Source organism: Monomorium pharaonis, chromosome 3 (genome assembly GCF_013373865.1).
Source record: "Monomorium pharaonis isolate MP-MQ-018 chromosome 3, ASM1337386v2, whole genome shotgun sequence".
Lineage (NCBI taxonomy): Eukaryota > Metazoa > Arthropoda > Insecta > Hymenoptera > Formicidae > Monomorium > Monomorium pharaonis.
This window is the reverse complement of record NC_050469.1, coordinates 14,739,281-14,756,744: the sequence shown is the minus strand read 5'-3', so window position 1 is coordinate 14,756,744 and position 17,464 is coordinate 14,739,281. Positions and strand designations below refer to the sequence as shown.

General features: G+C 39.3%; 1 protein-coding gene across 1 annotated transcript in view; it reads left to right on the top strand.

Moving 5' to 3' along the window:
• Nucleotides 1-1,419: 1,419 nt before the first annotated feature.
• The window catches only part of LOC105837257, a 37,047-nt gene continuing 21,002 nt past the window's right edge, over nt 1,420-17,464 (top strand). Inside the window, exon 1 of the mRNA XM_012681861.3 lies at nt 1,420-2,540. Coding sequence (XP_012537315.1) covers nt 2,384-2,540 — 157 coding nt within the window. The 5' untranslated portion in view covers nt 1,420-2,383. The remainder of the gene's footprint in view (nt 2,541-17,464) is intronic.

Sequence of the window (17,464 nt, the reverse complement as noted above, 5' to 3'; positions counted from 1 at the left end):
ATCTTTTTTTTTCGTTGCAATTTTATATATTACATGTGCAATAAAATTTCTTTATTTTTTAATACAATGATATGAATAATTGTTCCTTAAAATTTAATTACATTTTTATTAATTCTCATTAAAATGTCTGTTTTTTATTAAACACAGAAAATAATTCAGTAAAAATATAATTAAAATTTTGTTGTATCTCTATTGAAATTTCACCAAATTTAATGAAATATCAAGTTCAAAATTTTATCAAAATTTTTTTGCAAGGGAGATGAATATTTATCACAGCGTTACATTAAAATAAAGAAAATTTAAAATATTTCTTTGTATTTCAATAATAATAATAATGGAGCATGTCATAATTATAAATTTTTTCACAAAAGAAACTATAAAGTTAAAGAATTCCAAATTAGAATTTCTAAAATTCTAATTTATCTTTTATTGCCTGAATTTTATACAACTTTGGGCAATATATTATTACGCAATGCCATAGAGTTTCTAAGTGAAAAATAGAGAAAAAAGTAGAAAAAAATTTTTTTTTTATTAAATGTTTTTTAAACGTATATAGATTAAAATTTATTATATATGTTTCATTGATTTACATGAAAAGATATCAATCGTTCTATATAAAAATTTCATACAGAAATCACATGATTTTTATTAAATATAATAAAAAAGGAAATGAATATAAATTTATTGATTACATCATAATATAATTGTCCTATAAATTAAATATATTTGTTTAGTTAACTTTTCTGTTACAATAATATAATACAATATTTATAAGAAATTTCCATAAAAATTGCACAAACATATACCTTTACTAGCAAATATTTAATTTCAAAATTTTCCCAATTTTAATATTCAAATTATGAGACACACACACACTCTCATCATGGAAATTCTTCATAGTAATTACGATTGTAAAACTATTTATTTTAACAAACAATAATCGCATTTACTTTTTAATTTTGTGACAGATTCAATTAGATAAAAAAAAAATTTAAAAATATCATTAATAATTAATTTGGAATTTATTATTTTGCAATTTTATTACTGAAATATTTTCCTCGGTCATTTGTTAGCGATTGTTCAGCGATGGATGGCCTATTTGGGACTCGCCTTTGCAGAAATTTACCGCTTTTACCGGCAGTATTAAACTGACGAGTGATTATTTATTGTGAATGTTATTTTGAATATTAAAATCATTGTTAATTAGCTAGTGGTCACTTTAATATCGCCAGTACAAAATTTCTTTAAGATCATCTCGTCAGTATAAAGAGGACATGTTCGTATTCCTCCCTAGAGCTCTCCCTCTTCCCCCCCTTCACCACCCCAACAGGCCCAACAAGCCCCTGTCCGGTCAGGCCGGCCCTGGATGGCGAGAAGCGTCAACAATCTCCCTCTCTTTTCCGGCCCCCGCCGATAGAGTCAGAAGCACCTGTTGCTCGCCTACCTGTTTTACTCGCTCTGCGGCACGGCGGCACCACTTCGTCAGTAGTGTGTTGTCTGGTCAGTACGTCGCGCGGCATTGCAGCTGGGAAGACGTACGGAGAGCGCGGGCAGATTCTTTTCGCGATTTAATTTGCGCGTGCGCGCACGCGCACGTTTGTCAACGAGTAATCGTGTTTGTGAAATCGCAATCCATGGACCGTGCGGAGAAGATGCCTCGTCGTGCTGGCGTTTTCGGGACATACGGCTGAGACCTTGGAGAAAGAGAGAGAGAGAGAAAAAGAGAAAATTCGATCTCTAGCCGTTTCTCTCGTCGCCGGCCGAATCTGACGATCGGACAAGGTTTGCCATCCGCAGTTCACAAAGACGATCAGATCACCGATTCTCTTCGTCGCCGTGGTAACGCTAGAAGCCACCGTCCATCGTCGCGCCGTCTAACATTCGCGACGCATTTTGCGCCCGCGCTCCAACTCTCGAACGCGTAGTATCGCTCTCGCACGGCGAGTCAATTCCACGAATTCGTGGATAGGAAAGTCACGAGATAATACGTCGAAATAAATCGATTGTTTTCTGCTTTCAAATTTTCGGGTTTGGCGGGCAATTGGTAAAAGATACGACGAAAGAAAGGACGAAAAAAAAAAGAAAGAAAACCAAGAACGATAGAAGTATAGCAGTGGATTTCTCGGAACATTTGTCGCTTCGTGTTTTCGTCCGGGCGGATCGGTTTGCGCGCGCGAAACTATGCGACCAAATTGACGACACGACGAAGAGAAGGAAAGCTGGAGAGAAAAAAAGAAAGAGGAGAGAGGAAGGGAGGGAACGAGCGAGAGAGAGAGAGAGAAAGAAGGAAAGCGAGTCGCGGTAAGAACGCCGCGGCGACCGGTTGAAGCCGCGGCGCGGCGCGAGAATATGCGCGAGAGACGGATCTGAGCGCGAGCGAGCCATGGAGGACGCAGCAGCAGCAGCGGCAAGCACGCCGGGGCAGGATACCTGCTTCGGGGCGGGCAGCGTGGCCGGGGCCGTGATCGGGACCTTTCTGACGACGATCCTTCTGCTCGCAGTCGCCGCGCTTCTCTACAGGCAGTGGCGCCGACATAAAAGTGAGTCTCTCGTCTTTTTCGCTTCAACCTGTTGATCCACCGAGGCACTCTCGTACCACCACTTTTTGCAGCCTTTTCGAACAGCCTCTACAGACGCTTTCGTTTATTATTTTACAAACGGCAGGATACGTGCAAATCGACTTATTGATTAGAGAATAATCGAAGGTTTCCTGCAAGAACCAAACGGGCCCGAAAAGTTAATATTTCAGGAAACGCAAAAAATCTATCACTTTCAAACCATTCATTGTGTAAATATGGAAATTTTTGTTTGCACGTAATAAAGAAAAAGAACAAAATTGCAGACTTTAATTCATGTTTTTAAAAACATATACATATATATATATATACATAATCTCTAAACTTGTTTGGTTTTTGCGGAAATTATATATATATAATTTTTTTTAATCCGACTAATACTATGGAATGTAGTATTTGGAATGAAGCAATTTTTTCATCTATTCATTATATATTATATAATGGTTTATATTTGCTTTTTTAATAACATTAGTTATAATAAGAAAATTTAAAATATAAGACAATAATCTTTTTATTTTTTACTTACAAAATTTTACAAATTGTTTTTAATAAAAACATTTTTTAATGTTTTTCTTTTTATAAATATGATTATTTTGGACATATAATAAACGTGTGAACGTTTTTTTCTACTTTTATTCATGTTTTGAAGGCTTATTTGAAAAAACTGTAAACGTGTTTAAAAAATTCTTGCGAAAATTTTATATTTACTATCCAATTTAGTTACTCATTTTTTATTTGATTTTTGTCAAAATAAAATTCTTGTAGATATAAGCAATAATACTGATAGAAAATAATTTCGCGCCATGATTTAGATTTTTAAAAATGGACTCGTAAGATTTTTAATAAAAAATCCTTCAGTTATGTATCTGTTTTAAAACTTTTAACATATTTGAAACTGTCGATTAATTTCCTTAAGAACGCGTCACTCTCGATAAAACTAAATTCTCGGATTCAATAACGACTATGCGAAACAATTAAGAAAGAGAATAAAGAATGCATATTCTTTGAATTGCATATCTGTCTAGATATCGAGAATCTTAGAACGAATATTTTTTGCGTTTAGAGGTGTCCGATAAAACGCATCGTTTCTTTCATTCGGCGATAACGCTCGAAGATATTATTCTGGAGAAAAAACGAATACCTGTTTTTTTCAATTAGAAAAGATAGATTGCATCGCAATTCGTCGTAGCACAATAAGCCGACGTCATTCAGAGAAATAGAGACGGGAGGGGATGGACTTCACACTTCGATGAGTATCCCAGTTTGAGCATTAATTGACGCTATTTTTATAAAAGTGTGCCCGTTGAGCTTCGCTGAATTTTTTTTTCCTCTATCTGACGAATTCTCGTTGTTAACCCACGAGATAACTTGCGAGTTATTTGATTCAAACGAAAATGTGACGATCGAGTTCCGATGCAATTAGAACGTTCGATTTGCATCACGTCACGTTCGATTAACGCTTAAAGTTGCGCGACGTGAAAAATTTGGCGTTCTGGGAAAGGAATTGAAAGTGATTTTACATGCCTTGACACTTTCCATATGAATTACTGGTGTAACGAGTCGCGCGGTGCGAGTTTCCGGGCGAATTTTATCGAGCGATCGTTTCTCGACCGTTTTCTCTCTTAATTCTGTTTTCCAAAACAGAAACTTTAAGATTTTTATTGTCACAATAGAAAACTTTTATTGCGAAATAGATGTCTTAACAGAGGGAGTGGGGATTATTTATAGTAATTCTAGTAGCATTTTATATATTAGTTTCTGCTAGAATCATATAGTAAAATACTATATATAGTATACAGTATATAGTAATTCATTACAAGTTTAGCACGAAAAATAACTTTTCTAAAACTAGAAACGAGACTAGTCGTTTCTTAGTTTTTTGGACGTTGAAGAAATCCGATCTTCAAATTACTTCATTACACTTTTGAGACATTTGCAATTAAAGTTGGAAAAAGGGCTATTTTTTTCAAATATTTTGTCATACTGTACAATTATGCTGTATGACGTGCTAGAGAAATTTTATTGTAATTGGAATTGAGTATGAGTCGTTAGGGCGTATTCTAATATTCTTATGCGCCCTAACGACTCATACTCAATTCCAATTACAATAAAATTTCTCTAGCACGTCATACAGCATAGTTGTACAGTATGACAAAATATTTGAAAAAAATAGCCCTTTTCCCAACTTTTAAATCTTTTTTTAAATTCTTTTTAATCTTTTAAAAAGAATTTTTTTGTTAGTTTAGTCAATAAATTTATATTACATATGATAGAGCTTGAGCAACATTTCTCAGATATTTAATGTCAGGAATGTGACAAGGCTGCGAAAAGAAATTCTTTTTTCAGTGGTAAACCTCTATCCATGCGGGAGGTTTCCATTCCGATTGTCGAAATATGACATCGATTCTCTCTTCAATCTACAAAAAGTCGTCGTCGCATCACTCGCATCCCGTCATTGGAAAATGCATTGCCACAGTTTCAGGCTGCTTCGTGACAATCAGCCGCATTTTTGCTGAGATTTTTGCGTGATCGCGCTGCCACACACGTACAATTCGGTCGGTGAAAGTAATTTAACACGCCGAGCGCTGTGCGGCGAGTGTCTGTTACGATACTTGACGCTGGCGAAATTCCAATGTTACACACGCGTGCGAATATTAACCGCGGTATCTCGCTTTCGTTCGCCGATATTACATCTCTCGTTCGCTCTGCTTAAACATCTGGATCATTCCGACACGCGCGGGACGTGGAGGAAGTAGTGTTGTCATTCGCACTGCAAGTTCAAGGAATGGAAAATTTCTCTCTCTCTCTCTCTCTCTCTCTCTCTCTCTCTCTCTCATTTTTGTACATTATGCACTGGTTTTATACTCATATTTAAATCTCATTTATAATTTGTACTGTTTTTAGCGTTTGATGCGCTCTCTCTCTCTCTCTCTCTTTCTTTCTCTCTCTCTCTCTCTCTCTCTCTCTCTCTCTCTCTCTCTCTCTCTCTCTCTCTCCTCCCTCTCTACTTAAAACCGCCGATTAATTTCCTTTAGGAAGGCATTATTTCCCGCGGGGCCAAATTCCCGGATTGCCGGCGCGACGCTCCGATGACTTCGCGAAACAGAAGGGAGTAAGGAATGTGCATTCTTAGAGGAAATACCTTTGCCATTGTAACGACGGCGGTATTAACTGCAACACCGATGTACATACGCGTGCATGTGCGTGTGGGAAGTTAGTTTCCCGGCGAATTCCTAGCCGGGTACGCGCGCGGGTATCAACGTCGCGCGAGTGTTCGCGATTCGCGACAAGATTTACGTACCTGAGGAGAAACGCGGAAGCGGCTGCAGGTCTATCTACCTCTTCTACCTGTTCTCGTTCATCCTCGGCGACGCCGAATATCCGACGATGGAAAGCACTGACGGAAAGAGTCTTAATAGGGAATCCTTAGGCCGTATAATCTCGATTCGATTAACAGATTTCTCGAATTTTACACTATCGGAGCGATCGAAATGATTGGTTCGCGCACATTTTGTCGAATTTACCTTATACTTATTTAATTTGTTTATTATTTTTATTTAATTTAGGTATGTCTTTTGAGATTGTTTTTTTTTTTATATTTTAAGTTTAGTAGGAAGATACGGGTTTTTACGGCACTCTTGCTGAACTTAAAAAAGGATTTGCAATTTTGAATCTAGATCCATACAATTTTTTTTACGTAAGATCAGATTGGGAAACGTTGGTATAGACAATTAAAAAGAATAATACGTAGATCGATAGGCAATTTCGTACGTCTAATGGATTAATCCACTCAAGCGGTGAAATACGCGTTCTCTATTATCGGATAAGAGGCCTGCGGCGTACTTTAATATGGCCTCTAATCCTCTCGTGTTATAACTTATCGTTCAAATCATATTAGTGATCTTAAAACTTATACTTATCGCACCGTTGGAAACCACATACTCTTCTGAATCAATTATTCCAATGATTTCTTTTTTACTTCAAATATTTATAAATGGCGAATATACTTTAATAATAACTGAGATCAATAGAAAAAAAATTCTGTTATTTTTTAAATTTTTTCCATGCAGCGTAGAAAAACATATATTGTTATGTTAATACGTAAGACATGGATATTATTAAGGTTTAATTATAAATATTTTTCGATTATATAAATTGCTCTTCTGCCGATTCGCGCTTTCCAATGTTTGATACAAAGACTTTTAGATCGCACGTGATAGAGCGCGGCCCTTTCCCCATTTTCCTCATAATCTGGTGGTCGTGCCGTTATCCGCGCAATCCCGCGCAATCTCGACGTAATGACGGAATTTCGCGGTGCGAAATCATCTCGACGAACTCGGGAATGTCACGAGAGCGAGATACCTACGCCGTGGCCCCGACGGACGTGTCCGAGCGTGTAATTCACACCGCGGTGCAAGTTGCAAATGTCACTATACGCGTAGGTAGAATATGCCGCGCGCGGGCATCATCGTCGCAAATAAGGGGCCCGCGCGCATCTCGGCCCGCGACGACGCAACGCAGCGAAGGCCGCGGCGGCACGGCGTTTAGCCATTTGCGAGAGCATCGGACAGCGGGGACGATTTCCTACGCGGCGATTATGCGAAGAAATATGTCGAAACGGCTTGCGTTATGGCATGCCTCGAGCCATGCCTCGGCGAGACGCGACCACGAAGATCCCCGGTGTGAAAAAACCTCAGAATCATCGAGAATATTCATATATATTCACAGTGTACAAGTAATCGAAGAATTGGCAATTAATGAGATGATTACTCGACGAGAGATTCCATCCCGATTCGCGGATGCTGCGCCGAGAGGGGCGACGAGGAACGCGGACGATCGAATCTTGAACATTGCATTCTTGACGGCCAACACCTGGCACTGGTTTTCCGATGTGATCCGTGGACTCCATCGTGGCGCCGAGGGATAACGTCGGCCTGTCTCCGGGCGGTTCGGTTTAAAAAGCGGAGGCAAGTCGATCAAGCGCGCGAGCGCGCGCGCGGGGCCTCATACCGGTTTTCAAGCGAAAACGTGGATCATCAGCTGCGCCACCACGCTTGGCTATAGGTCGAAAGAAAGGCCGATCTCAGGGGCGCTCGTTAATGGGCGGCATTGTACACCTTAAAGGTACTCGCGGCCGGCCGATAGACAAGCCCGGCGAAATCGCCGAAGGTCTTTAGAAAGTGCGACGGAATCTCCTGGCCGGGTCGTTGTGTCTGATGCCATACCGCACGGGCACGCCACACAATACGTACATATGCATTTTAAGATCGCCAGGATACACTTCTTATCCTTATACGAGTCTTAAGGCTGTGCCCTTTAAATCTTTGATTCGATTTTATGGCGACGATAATACGACTTTCTTCACTTGATCGAAGCTGTCTGGAATTTAACACTTACTCAACTTATTATTATATTCTCCACTTTCCAGTAAAAATAGTAAAATAGTAAAAATAGTAAAAATAGCAAATCTATTATCAATATTAAATTTTTAAATTTTGTAAAAATAATCAAATTTATAAAAATTAATTTTTCAATATTTTTTTGCATTATAAATGATTAAATTGATTTTTTTTACGTTTAAAAAATATATACATGTAGTATATTTAAAAGTTAGTTTTTCTGGAAAACATTAAATAATATTAGTATTATTAGGCTTCTACATATTTATTTATCTGGAATTCTTTCAACTGTATTATTTCCCGCCCCCCCCCCTATTGGATAATCATCTTTGTTTCAAAAACCCTTCAAAATTTAAATATAATCCTGGTATTTATACATATATATAAATATAAATAATAAAAGTTAATTAAACGGTATTCCTAGCAGTGTTGACGAATAGTTAGTCCAACGGATGGAAATGGAAATAAAACAGCTTAAGCCTGAGTCATTTAAATCAGTTCGCTCCTATGAGGCCCAAGAGAGGCAATAATATCTATACGTGGAATATTCCTATACTTGTGTGTGGAACTCTGCACGTTACGCGTATCGCGTTTAGCAGGAAAACAAATATATGTTCGATGTAACGAACGTTGTAACCAGAGGATCGACTCGATCGTTACCTTCGGACTTTCATTTTACGCGCTTCCGTCATATACTTGTCAATTCGGTCCCGGCTGCTAGATGTGCGTGACGCGGCCTTTACTCCTCTCGAGATACCCGATAATCTCCGCGCGCACACACACACGTGTTGTTCGCGCTTAACCGGCTCTTCTGATTCTTTCGCGGTAATGAATTATTTTATAAATCATTTACACGTCGTTGCAAAAATCGATTTCGAACGATGCTTCGCCGACTGCGTCGCGGAAGAAATACAAATATCCATGCACGACATGCCGCGTAAACGACACCCGGTATATATATTATATATGGGCACTAACGCAACGGGGCACGAACGTAACACGCTATATTGGTTGCTGCCTGGTCGTCGTATGGTTTATACGTAACGGCTATCCTCTGTTTACCGTCGCATGAAGAAGCGTATCGATCCTGTCGGATGTTTTGACACATCTAATCCAATACAAGGAGCCGGACCTTTCCAGAGAGGGTTACGCGAATCCTATCTTAAAAAATGCATGTAAAGTCGATTGCTCGCATCTCTCGAAATGCATTGTATTTATTGTATATCGCTTTTCCGCGATGCCGATTGGTTCTCTCGCTGTGCGTACTTAGCGTTGCAAGAGTAGCTGTCATCTTTTTTTTTTTGCGAAAAATTTAATTTTTTAGACTTGGTTTGGTTTTCGTAGGAAACACTTCAATTAAATTTGTGACATGGCAACATTTTGGTAATTTCGAAGAATGTCTCTATGTACAAGGTTCGCCCCGCGTGACAATATTAGTCTCCTAGACTTAAGATTTTACGCGACCATTTCGCTACGTTTTCTGAAAGAAATTTTTCTTCGCTTTACGTGCGTGCATCCGCGGAAATTGGTTTCAAGTACATCGCTGCAAGAAGTAAGGTGGAGTCGGACGTGCCGAGGTGTCGTAAAGGTGGCGGTAAACGCACTAAAATGGTGCGTCAGGAATATAACAGGTGTCATGACAGTGGGCGGTGTGGGCAGTGATTACAGATTGTAAAAAAGCGAGACATCGTTTTAATCGCGGCGATTAGTCGCGACTTTAAGGCTGAAGAGGTCGACGCCTTATATGTCGCGAGAGTGCACGTCGATCCTCGAGATAGAAGAGGTTGAATCACCGCTCCGAAATTGTACTTTTCACGCAGTGTCGCGCGACGGGAAAGATGTCACAGCTATTAGACGTCAGTGAATATAAATTTAATCTTCGTACAATTTCTACAAAATTATACGAGTGGAAAATTGCAATTGGAATAAGATGTTACACTCTCCTCCACTCAAAAATCATTTCACCTGAGCGATCTACAGCGATTGTGTTAAATGTTTCCTACGTCCGATCGAAGGAAATGTCAAAACGCGGTGGAAGAGAAAGCGTGCGAAGAAAATTATCGGCGACGAGAGGATGCATCCGCGAAATTCGTCAGCCGCGGTAAAAGGACGGCGCGAATTGCATTCGAATCTGGGACAACTCGTATGAGAATTAGTCTGCGAGTTTCCCATACCTTCCATTCGCTCGGTGCACCAGAGCTTTCAGCGCGTGCAAGAAATCTTGATGTGCGCCAGGAAAATGGATTAATAGCTCACCGGCGAATTACGCTCATTGCCTACATCGGGCGCAACGGCGCGATAAATACGCGGAGATAAAGATCGCGTCGCGATCGAAGGAGAGTTGAGTATGTGGGGGTTAACTGTTACTGCCAGCCTTTATTTGACAACGCAGTGTAATTATATGGAATAAGAAATCTTACGAATTATCGAAGAAAATAAAATTAAAAATTTGAAAAATAAGAAAATTAAATTTGCATTACACTCCATTAAAAGTCTTTGACTGTCCACCCATTTTTGGGTGGACAAAGCTAAAAGAAATATAATACAAACGTTCTATAATTTTAATTTTGACATATTTTATTATTTCCGTTCTCTATCTCCCCAATGTTTTCTTAATTTTTTGAGCGAAAATGTTTGCATTATCATGGAATACTATATTTTATTACTCTCGGCTTTATCTCTCAATATTTCTTATTACTCGAAGCGTTTGCATCCTCACAGGTAATGGAACCAAGATTCGGAGTTTTGAATCGTTTTAGCAACAAATCGATTCACAAAAATTTCGTTGCACAAGTCGTTTTATCGTCTTTTCGTGGACACCTGTGTGCATGTTGGAAGGACGTATCTCTCTTTGCGACAGTATTATTCTATTAAATACGCGGCTGCAGCAATGCAAAGCGACGCAGTTTCATGAATCACGATGGGCTCGTAATCAGATCACACGTAGACAAACACGCGTGCACGAGGACGCGCGCATTGTCCAATTTTCATTCACAAACGAGAGCATTGTGGGACATACAAAAAAGAGGTGGGGAGGGGGAGGAGAATCGTGCGCTCGAGGCCGGGCCCACTCGTTCGATGAGATTTTCGCTTTTCATTAGACACAGAAGCGCGCCCATTTGAACGCATCAATTGGAGCGGCATAGTTTCGATTGGAACGGTAATAATGTCTTCCTGTTCGAGATAAAATGGAATAGATCCGATCCGTAGACACGCTTTTGAGACGGCTAGACTCCTCGGAACTCATTGGAATAAGAAACTTAGCATACATTTTTCGGATTTCTTTTTGCACGCAATTTCGCAGACTTGACCGCAAGTTTGTGTGAGTTCGATAATGTTGCGGTAACAATAAACGATGAAACTTGATTGCTAGAATGTCAACCTTTTTTTGCGGTATTATCATTATGCTCAAGCATGTTCTACATAAGTATTTTCAAACAAAATCATTTCAAATCTGACTAAGTTTTTAGATATTTTAACAAAATTGTTTTTTTCCGTATACTGGAATCGAAATATGTGCATATCTCAATAATGTAATATTTTTCTGGAGGCTATCAGTTTTATGTATTGTCAGTGATCGCGTTTGAAAATCGTGGTTTGGCTTTTCGAGAGATCAAAGATGCATTCAGGATTAATTCGAGTTGACAAAATGAGATTTTCTTGGAGCAGCAGTTCTCCGCTTTGAGAATCATTTCCTCGAAGAGATTAGGCTAATCGAGCAATCTTTCTCAAGATCATTCGGACACGTGTGCCAGACCTCGCGGTTATACCAATCACTGTCCCACTGTACTGTAGAGCCACGGCGAGATGTGGGCGTAAAGGGGAAAGAGTTCTGCATCGTTGTAAGGCAGTGGTAGTATGCAGGCAAAATTACATTGTACGCGCGGTTCCATTGAACCACGAGGAGAAGGAGAAGAAGGAGGAGGTGAAGCGGAGCGAACTCGCGGAATCCGGGCGCAGAATGCAGGCGTGCAGGACCGCATAAGAGCGCCGCGCTTTATCCGAGCGCCCGCGTATGAGAGCGAGATATCGGCGAACGGGTTTCGCGACTCGATTTTGCAGAACGGAGTTCGGTGAACACCGGGCATACGTCTACGGTTCGCCTTACACCGGGTGTCCTGGTGATTTTTTTGCGACTGCCGGCGCGCGTTTTTCCGAAGGAGATTGATCGTAGTGGGAATGTTGATCGATTCACCTCAGTTCTGCGCACGGATCAATTCCGTGGAGCGGTACTTCGTCCAACTTTTCATTTACCACAGCGCAGAGCACATTTACATTTTTTTTTTTCTTGCTTCTTAAATTCTTCTCCTTTATAATAATAAATTATTCCTTTGACTTTGATATTAATAAGTGATATACAATGAAACAATATAAGAAATGCATTCGCGTGTCGCATAATCTTCTAGTTTTTAATTATTCAAAAAAATAATGCGATTCGCCTGATTAATAGCAAGAATTTCTCAACTAATTGAACGATCTCATCAGCCAAATTTAAAATTTTCATAATGATTCTGACTGTACTAATGAAAAATGGCTGAAAAGCGACAGTGTACGATATTTACATAATAAATTTCTATCGAGATTTGAAGAAGCTAACAACACGTGGAAAATTACAACAAATGGCGTGTATCCGAGCTGTGTGCTTCTATTTGAACCGAAGTAGGGCGGTACACGAATGCTACCAATTGCAGACGATGCAGTAAAAGATAAAACTATAGTGGCTGACAACTTACTGTCACTTTACACGCACCTCTTACATAATAATAGTAAACGTATTCCTCTTAGCATACCCGCATTTACTCATTGGTGAAATCTAAAACTGTACACAAAGGTGCGGAAACATCTTCGAATTATGGAGCCCGTTCGATTCTTACAAGAAATAATTCTTCGCAATTTAATCTGAGAAATGTACTTGCTTACATATTATTCAAGATTTATTAAATTACAATTGTAGAGTACAATTTAATTTATTATATAACGCATATCTCTGTATTATATTAGATTACAATACGATATTTCCCACATAGTCTACATTAATTGGGACCTTTTGATCTCTCAAAAAAAAGATCACAAATTCTGATCGAAGAGTCTATGATTTTCTTTGATGTACGAGCACTGCAACGAATTATTTTGCTATATCTTTCGCTTATCGATCGATTCGTCTCCCGTGCCATTCGACAATTACATTCATTAATAAACATCTCGTAGTTGTTTGGCAGGAGGTTATACGCTGCTAAATATTTAGCGCATCCATGCAAATTATGAAATAATTATCTGTCTTTCACGCACGACGTATCCGGAGCAGGGGATTGTAAAGTGCATGCTATATCTTCCCATAGGAAGACATAATAAATATACCTTCCAATGAATCGGCGCTGTACTTCTGCCAGCGCTCATTCAACCGATCCCACTTATTTCTCGATCGAAACAGATTACGACACGTGAAAGAACACGAAGGAATGGTCTTTTTATCTTCCCCCCGAGATCAATACGCGGTATTCCGAGGCACACGGCCGCGCGTACACGAAATTATATAATGAAAAGCAATCCCACGTCGCTCTACTCTTCAAATTGACGAGGGGATCGACGCGTCGGTGGATCGGGGAGATCGGCTCGTTTATGAAAGTCTCCTACTTTTCCACGCGGCGTTTTCTTCTTCTTCTTCACATCTCGAAGCGTGATTTACGAGTCACGCATCCTCGCGCTTGCGCGCGCTTTCTCATGTGTGTAATTTGATTTTCTTTCTACGTGCACGTGGCAACATGAGTCTCGCATTTATCGGGAGGTATTGTAGGACTTAACCGTCGCGCGCATGTGATACCGGGGATTAACATATCATTACAGAGTTGCAAACGAGGATAGAGGTAACCGAATGTGGCCTTGAGAGAATAATCGACAAAAGCTTTCCGTTGGTGCGTCAATTAGTTTGGCGCTCCTTCCTACGATACGCTCAGTGAGATCGACAAATTTATCAAAAATGCACAACGATTAATGAACAGGGGAAGCGTAATATTTCTATGGCGGGACGCTTCACAGGAAGCTTAATCCAATTACTTTGACGCTAATGAGAACGCGGTTGCTGCTCACTCGTCAGCGTGAAGATGTTGTAATTTAGATGCTATCGTTTGATATTTTATTATCAATGCCACCGGGATTCCAATGCGGCGTAGCGTCTCAATCGTTAGCGGGGCGACAATGAAGCGTCGTCGATGGGCCTCGGTGGAACGCGGTATGTTTGTACGTACACTTCGTCACGACGACGCTCGTACGGTGTAAATAACGATGATAATAGCGCGTTATCGCGCGCTTTATAAGTCTGACTGCCGGTGACTGCGACAGCATGTGACTGTAACATGCAACAATAAGCTCTTGCGAGCGCGTGATAGGGAAATGCCATGGTAAGATGCTGTGCCACGATCGAGACATCGCGCGAGATGTAAAATAGTGCGAGCTATTAATATATTTATTAGCATAGGTAAACAGATATACATACACACACACACACACACACACACACACACACACACACACACGATTGCTCGAAAGCATACTTGAAATTTTGTTGCGCATTTCACGAAAAGCTAAGTATGAAAAAGACCTTTAAAAAATTTTGCCCAAATTTGTGCGAATCAATCATGCTATAACATTTTTTCCTTTTTCTGTAAACCTTTTAGTTTTTTATGATTTGTTTGAGAAAGCAAAATAAATATTCAAAATTGTCAAAAGTTACAGCTCTATTCATACTATTGTTTAAAAATATTTACATAGCTTTTTTCGTATTCTAAAACTTTCTAAGTTTTCTTTAGTTTTACTTTTTACTATTTTAACAATATTTTACATTCAACATATTTTTCTTGTCTTCTCTCTAATTTAATCTAATACAGTTGCGTCATATGGTTTTTTGTTTCCTCGATCACGTTGTTTTCCAAAACTCTCAACTTTTTTAAACAATCTATAGATATTGTCCCCTGTTATCGTCGAAATCTAACTATTAAGGCGAGCTTTTAATACAAACATTTCGACTGATTATTACTATGCAAAAGTGAAAAATTAAATGTGAGAAATATATTACGCACAAGGAGGAATAAGATTTAAAATGTACGATACACAATCAATGAATAGTACAAAGTAATAAAAAAGCAAAAAAACGAACTGTTATCAATAGACTAATCGTAAGATAGATAAGCGAACTATTTTCTTTCGTGTATCGCAGCGTGCAAGCGAAGCATCGTTCATTCTCTAATTTTTCACTATGTATATCGATACGAATTCACGCTTGTCCCGCTCGCACGTGACGTGCGCGTCCTGCACGCAGGAGCACTTTACGCGGCGCAACGAACTCGCCGCATTCCCGATTCGGCCGCGCAAAGCGGAACAAACCGCGGCGATTCCGTCAGACTACGCGACGTGTCCTTCTCGTCGCGAAAAGTGGGTGAGAAAACGCGAGTTTCTCCCGTTACTGCTTCCTCGGTCGTCGATGTCGCCGCGTCACGTCGTCCCAGAGACGAACGGACGGACACAAACGTTCTCCCTGCATGCGCGGAGTCGAAGAGAGTATATATATATTTTAACAACGTTTTTGCGGTCCTCGACGTGCGTTCAGTCATCATCCGCGGCCGCGACACGAATATACAGACTTAAGTTGAGGTGGCTCTTTTTTTTCTCTTACGTATGCCACGCCTCGCATTTCTGCATAATCACGGCTGTTGTCATTCCCCTTCCTCAGTTCCCCGTAGTGGTGCCGCGATCCCTTCTCTCCCGCCGCGGAGCTGAGCCCCCCAGAGGGGACCCCTTCCTTCCTCCGATCCCTGATACCTCGCATAGTTCCTTTCCCCCGCTGTCCTTAGGAATCCGAGTACGTTGCCTATGCCTATACAATGTGAATAGTAGCAAGCAGACCGGTGCATTATCGAATGCACCGTGTTTCTAGTAACGGTGAGAGAGAGAGAGAGAGGAGAGAGGAGAGAGCAAGCTCTGCTAGCTACAATGTTGTATGTGTATGTGTGTGTGTTACATTGGACCGCAAATTCATGACTCGTTATCGTCGCATCATCATTACGGATTCTCGCTTTAACCTTTTCGCAATGACTTTATTAGAGACTTAAGAAGGCTCTCCAGTCTTTTCACATAATATAAGAATTAGATCAAATTTTGAAATTAAGTTTAAGATTAATATATAGGCGTTTCTGTGGTTTTTTTATCGCATATTTTTCTTTCAATATTTTTCTAGAACAGCATTTTATATAGGTAAAAAAAATTTATATAATTGAATCGCAAAAACCAGATATCAAAATTTTTTAAAACTATTTAAGTAAAAATAGAATTCTTTCGTGTAGGAGGATAAAATGTTCATGAATTATGCAATTCTCTTTAAGTATGACATCATACTAACGCGACAAGGTTTCTTTTTATTACATTTAAATGTTTTTTTTATACACACGCGCGCGCCGCGGCGTACACACATTTTTCTTTTACTTTAATAACAATTGAAAAGCTTTTATTTTAGGAAAAATCTTACGAGTATATTGTGTTTCTTTTTGCAAATATCTACATTTATATAAAAAAAATTAATTATCTGTTTTAAAATTATTATTCGTTAATATTTATTTCTTATTCATTAATATTTTAAGGGATGATGAATCTTTGAATAAGTTTCTAAAGAGTTATTAATACGGTGATATGTTATTGACTCATACAAGGTGAATTTAAATACGTGCGTCGCGTAAAAAGCGTTGTAAAAAAACAAATGCAATCCAGATTAGACAAGAGGTAGTTAATAACGTTCACCAATAATCTCTGAGTTTACGGAATACACATATGTGCGGTCTATAATAGATTACCACGCGTAGCATTGATTATACGTTTCGTACGATCGACTCGTTATCTTTGTTTATTCTACGAACAAAGTCGCCATAATAGAATCGATTCTAAGGTGTTCCCCTTAGAACCATTTGATTGTCGTATTGTTGGCGTAATTGTTAGCGGTAATATGTAGCATCGTCAGGTTGTTTTCGGAATGACTGTGAAATTGCGGCACACTTGATAAAACAAAATTACTCAAAGCAATAAACAAAACATTTACAATATTTAAGATAGAACGAAGTTTTGGTTCAAGTAAAAACTGCTAAGTATATGCATACAGTTATTTGGAATCGTAAAAAGTTGAGTTACGCGAGAAAAATTGCGCATGCGCATCTTCTTCTCTTTTACAAACGTGATAAAAACGCAACAAACTAATTATCATAGTTAGTACACTGCACAAAACTGCGCGTGAAATGAGACTTTGATGCAAAATACTTCGATTCTATGACTCATTTAGATATATTTACCGCCGTTAAAGAGATGTCATCATGTCTAAACCGTGCAAAATTAGATCGAATAGGCCAAAAGATCAAGTTTGACCTACGGACGACAATGAATCGATATTATTTATCGTCATCGTTCATGCAATACACGAAACATGCTACATAAACGACCTTTAAGAATGAC